Here is a 4,193-nt window from a genome sequence, read left to right as displayed (position 1 = left end):
TGAAGAAGGCCGTGCTCCAGTGCCCCAGTAAGATGGAATTCCTATGGAGATGGGGCCTTCAGTATAACCTCTCTCTCAGACCTACAAGATGAGCAGATGCAGTCCAGATCATGCAGACTTGGAAATAGCCAGGCTCTGAATCACGTAGGGCTTTAATTTTAGCTTTATACTGCCAAACCATAGTTTTTTTCCCCATCTCTTGCACAAGCCCAGAAGATATGCATATTCATATGACCGGACACCTCGGACAGAGTGGTATCTATCGTCTAGCAGAATAATGCTTCTCAGAACTGCATATGAAGCCATTTCACTTTAAAATCTGGGGGAAAAAACTTCTTTATTTCCTATTACAAATATAGGAAAATTAAAATTCTTTCTTAAGTTGTAATTGGAACTTTTTCTTGCAGTCAGTAATTACAGGCTTGTATCCTGTCTTCCAACCCCACTAAAGAAGACCAGTGGTGAGATGTGCTTAGAACTGAGTAACATATTTTCTTCTTCAGTATTTCCTTGAACCTCTGATTCCAAGTTGATGTTTTCACCCCTGTAATTACCAATTTAATTATGTTTATTTCAACTTCAGCTCCTAACCCAGTAGAGCAATTGTAACCACCCACACATCTGCAAAAACCCTTTGCATTTCTCACTATTTCACTGAAGAAAATCAGATAATCTTTGTACTCAGAAATGACAAGCATTTTTTTTTAAAAAAATCATGGTTTAATTTCACCTATAATCATCCATTTAAGCAAGGTAACTTCTCAGTCACTTTCAATTCTCAAAGGAACTGCAATAACCACCTTCAAACACACACACACACACACACACAGAAAGCAAAGCAAAGCAAAGCAAAGCAAAACAACAAGGATCTGGGAAAAGTACAGGGCTATTATAACCACTCCAGAATTATAGTATTTGACCATTGACTATATTCAGTAAAAAGAGCTGTCTGGGTGCTTATATCAAACTGTCTGATATAAGGAAAGGCAATGCTAGGACAAGCAAAATGGCTTAAATAAGGAACAGCTTCATTCAGCATGGTGGTAGCTGAAGCATTAATTGTTGTGCTTTTGCCCCAAGTGGTGTGCATGATTCCCAGTGCTAAATGCAGCATCAGTGAGCCTCTGCCTGTTCTTCACCAGCAATATGAACCTGGAGACTTCATCATTGTAGGCATCCTGTCTAAGATCTACATATTCTATGACATGATGGACTTCAGGGAAGCACCATCTAGTAATCTCTTTGATGAAATTCTGTAAGTTTTTTTTTTTAGTGCACTTACAATGTCTTAGCAGGTAACAGCAATAAATCTATTTGGCTCATCTTGGAAGTCCTGGTTAATATTTGGATGTGGGTTACCTGGAGATTCCAGGACAGCTGACTAGGCTGAAAAGGGTGTGTGTGTGTGTGTGTGTGTGTGTGTGTGTTTTACAATGTAAAAGATGTCCCAGAAGAAAGCAGTAGTGAACATTTTTTATAATTCTGGGAAAATAAACCAACCAACAAACAACTTCATGGATGCAGTCATCAGAAATTAAGCTCAACTCATGCTCATTTTTAGTATTTATACACACAACACAGTATTTTTTTATAAGAAGACCTACAGTATTTCAGCTGGTGTTAATTTTAGTCCACTAAAAATGTGGTTAAAATGGAAATGTATCTTCTTTTGCTGAATGGTATCCTACACATGCAAAATTCTCCAGTTCCTCTTCATAATAATCTATGAAGGGCTATGATTACATTTCCTTGGACTGAAAAGAAACAGCTTACTGGTGTTTTTCACGTTTCCCTGTTGTTACCTTAAAAATAACTACAGCATAGGCAAGAAGACCAATAGGTGTTCAGAAAATTCCACCTTACAAGGGAATAAATGGAATGGGGAAAGGGAAAGCTTCTTTGTTGAGATGCAGTTTTATAACTTGCTGGACACTTAGTTCATTTTGCACAAAGTATTTCTAAGGAAGAGTGGCTAGATTAACGTCCATTTCTCCAATAAGAAATCTCCGTTCTTCATAAAGTTGATAAATGTAAGGTATAAATATATTTATATTGGAACATATTTTTATATCTGTAGTTAGGTTGTTAATCAAGCTTTTAAGGAGAATCTCAAAGAACTTAAATTGAACTTAAGCTTATACATGCAGAAGGATAATTAATAAAACTAATATATTTCTAATATATATTTGAGTAAGGAGTAATATTACATTAGCATTACTGATAATATTTTAATAATAGTAATATTGGTAAAATTATCCCTGGGTTTATTTAGTGAGGGAAAGACAATTTATAGTATAGCTGTGAGGTGCTGAGTCCAGGTAATTTTCTATCAAAATCCTGTTTATTTGGGCTGATCTGTGATTTAAAATATTAGATTAGGACTTCTTATATTTCACATTTTTACTTTGCTCATGGGAAAGCCAAAATAGAAGACTGGATGGAAGGAATAGAAACAGTTGTTGTCTGTACAAAAATGGGAAAGAAAAGTATTTTCAGAAACTGACTGAATACTATACTTATACATGCTTTAGCAGCATTTTGGAGACCAAGCGTAACTAACTTCCAAAATTGTTATTTTCCTTGGGGAAATTGTGAATTAGAAGATGGGAATCCAAATGAATGTGACAATATATTTTCACAGTCATGTCTACTGAACGAATCCTTTGTAATATATTGTACTGAAACATGTTCCACGTTACATTTGAACTGAATGTTCTGTGAAAGATTATCTGATTCACTTTTCAGAGTCATGACTCCAATCTATCAGCATTTCCTGGCATTGCAATTTACAATCAAGGAGATCAATGAAAATCCCCAGATTTTACCCAATCTCACCTTGGGCTTCCATATCTATAATAGTTATTTTAGTGCAAGTTGGACCTATCATGCCTCACTGGAACTGCTTTCCTCACAAGACAGATTCATTCCTAATTATAACTGTGATGTCCAGAACAGAGTAATAGCAGTTATTGGAGGACCAACCTCTGAAGTCTGTCTACACATGGCTACCATCCTGTCCCTCTATAAGATACCACAGGTACAATACTTACGTTTGCAAGTCAATAATTCACCATGTTTTTAATTTATGTACATTCATGGATTTGAAGCAAACACTACAGTAATTAAAATAAGCAATTGTATGTGTGTTTGTGTGCGTGTATATCTCATATTTAAAAAGTCAACAAATGACAAACCTTTTCATAGGTGAATATATCCTTGTCAAAAAATGTTGCATAAGATTTGTCAGAACACTGTATATATGTCTGTCCGTCCGTCCGTCCGGATCACTATCTGCAGAGGTTACAAGGGAATTGCACAGTGTTGTAGATATAAAACATTGTACTTTTGATGTTTATTTTAGGTAGATTGCATAGTTAGATTAGCTACATGAGGATACTAATCCTTGCTGATGAAAACTTTTCATTTTGCCCTTTACTTGAAAGAGAGAGAGGAAAAGGGAGAGAGAGAGGGAGAGAGAGAACACTACAACGCATTCTGGTATGCAAAAATGGAAGGTTTGAACTACTCATCCCTGCCTTAAATCAAGAGACTCAAATTTCATGATCGTTGCTTATTTCAGCAAAATAAAGATATGATTATCCTGGTTATCATAGGGTTGAATGTATTAATGGTTTGCCATTCTGGGCTTCTGGGAGTGAACCCAATAATTAGACAAATATGAAAGAGCAGATTTGCATTTTCTCTATGCCAGACTTTGTACTGCACTTGGCTGTCTCCATGCGAAATGTAGTTTCAGCAGTTGCCCTACAGGATATCCTAGAGGGTCAGGGTATGATATGAGCTCTGTTTTATTAATATAATATAAGATATACCATGAAATATAAAAAGGAGCCACTGCTTTGAATATCTGGGAAAATATTCTACCAGTGAATTATTCTTGTGCGCACATCATTCCCTGTGGTGTGGTGAATAGCTTCAGTAGTGTATACTTTATTTAAATTACAGTCTTAACTCTGTTATTTTTGTTGAATTGCACATCATACAAAATAGTTTGGAGAAAGTGGAAACTTGCATTGACACTAATGTGAAGTACAGCCACATACACAATTTGAAATAGGAATAGGATATTAATCTGGAAAAATAGGCATTACAAGGATTTTTTTTAATTACTTTTTTCCCCCTATCCCTTATTTCCATCTTTTTTGGTAAGCTTATCTATGGCTCAGCACCAG

General features: G+C 35.8%; 1 protein-coding gene across 1 annotated transcript in view; it reads left to right on the top strand.

The window, feature by feature from the left end:
- Positions 1-1,037: 1,037 nt before the first annotated feature.
- LOC103064734 (vomeronasal type-2 receptor 26-like) overlaps positions 1,038-4,193 on the top strand; it is a 10,178-nt gene continuing 7,022 nt past the window's right edge. The window contains exons 1-3 of the mRNA XM_088143975.1: positions 1,038-1,255; positions 2,746-3,037; positions 4,172-4,193. The exon at positions 4,172-4,193 is cut by the window's right edge and continues 842 nt beyond it. Coding sequence (XP_088000101.1) covers positions 1,038-1,255; positions 2,746-3,037; positions 4,172-4,193 — 532 coding nt within the window. The remainder of the gene's footprint in view (positions 1,256-2,745; positions 3,038-4,171) is intronic.

This window comes from Python bivittatus, unplaced genomic scaffold, assembly GCF_059951505.1.
Source record: "Python bivittatus isolate LINGU-HERP-01145 unplaced genomic scaffold, Pbiv_v1 ctg000430_np1212, whole genome shotgun sequence".
NCBI classification, from domain to species: domain Eukaryota; kingdom Metazoa; phylum Chordata; class Lepidosauria; order Squamata; family Pythonidae; genus Python; species Python bivittatus.
The sequence above is the reverse complement of the archived record's forward strand: the minus strand, read 5'-3'. Positions and strand labels throughout refer to the sequence as shown.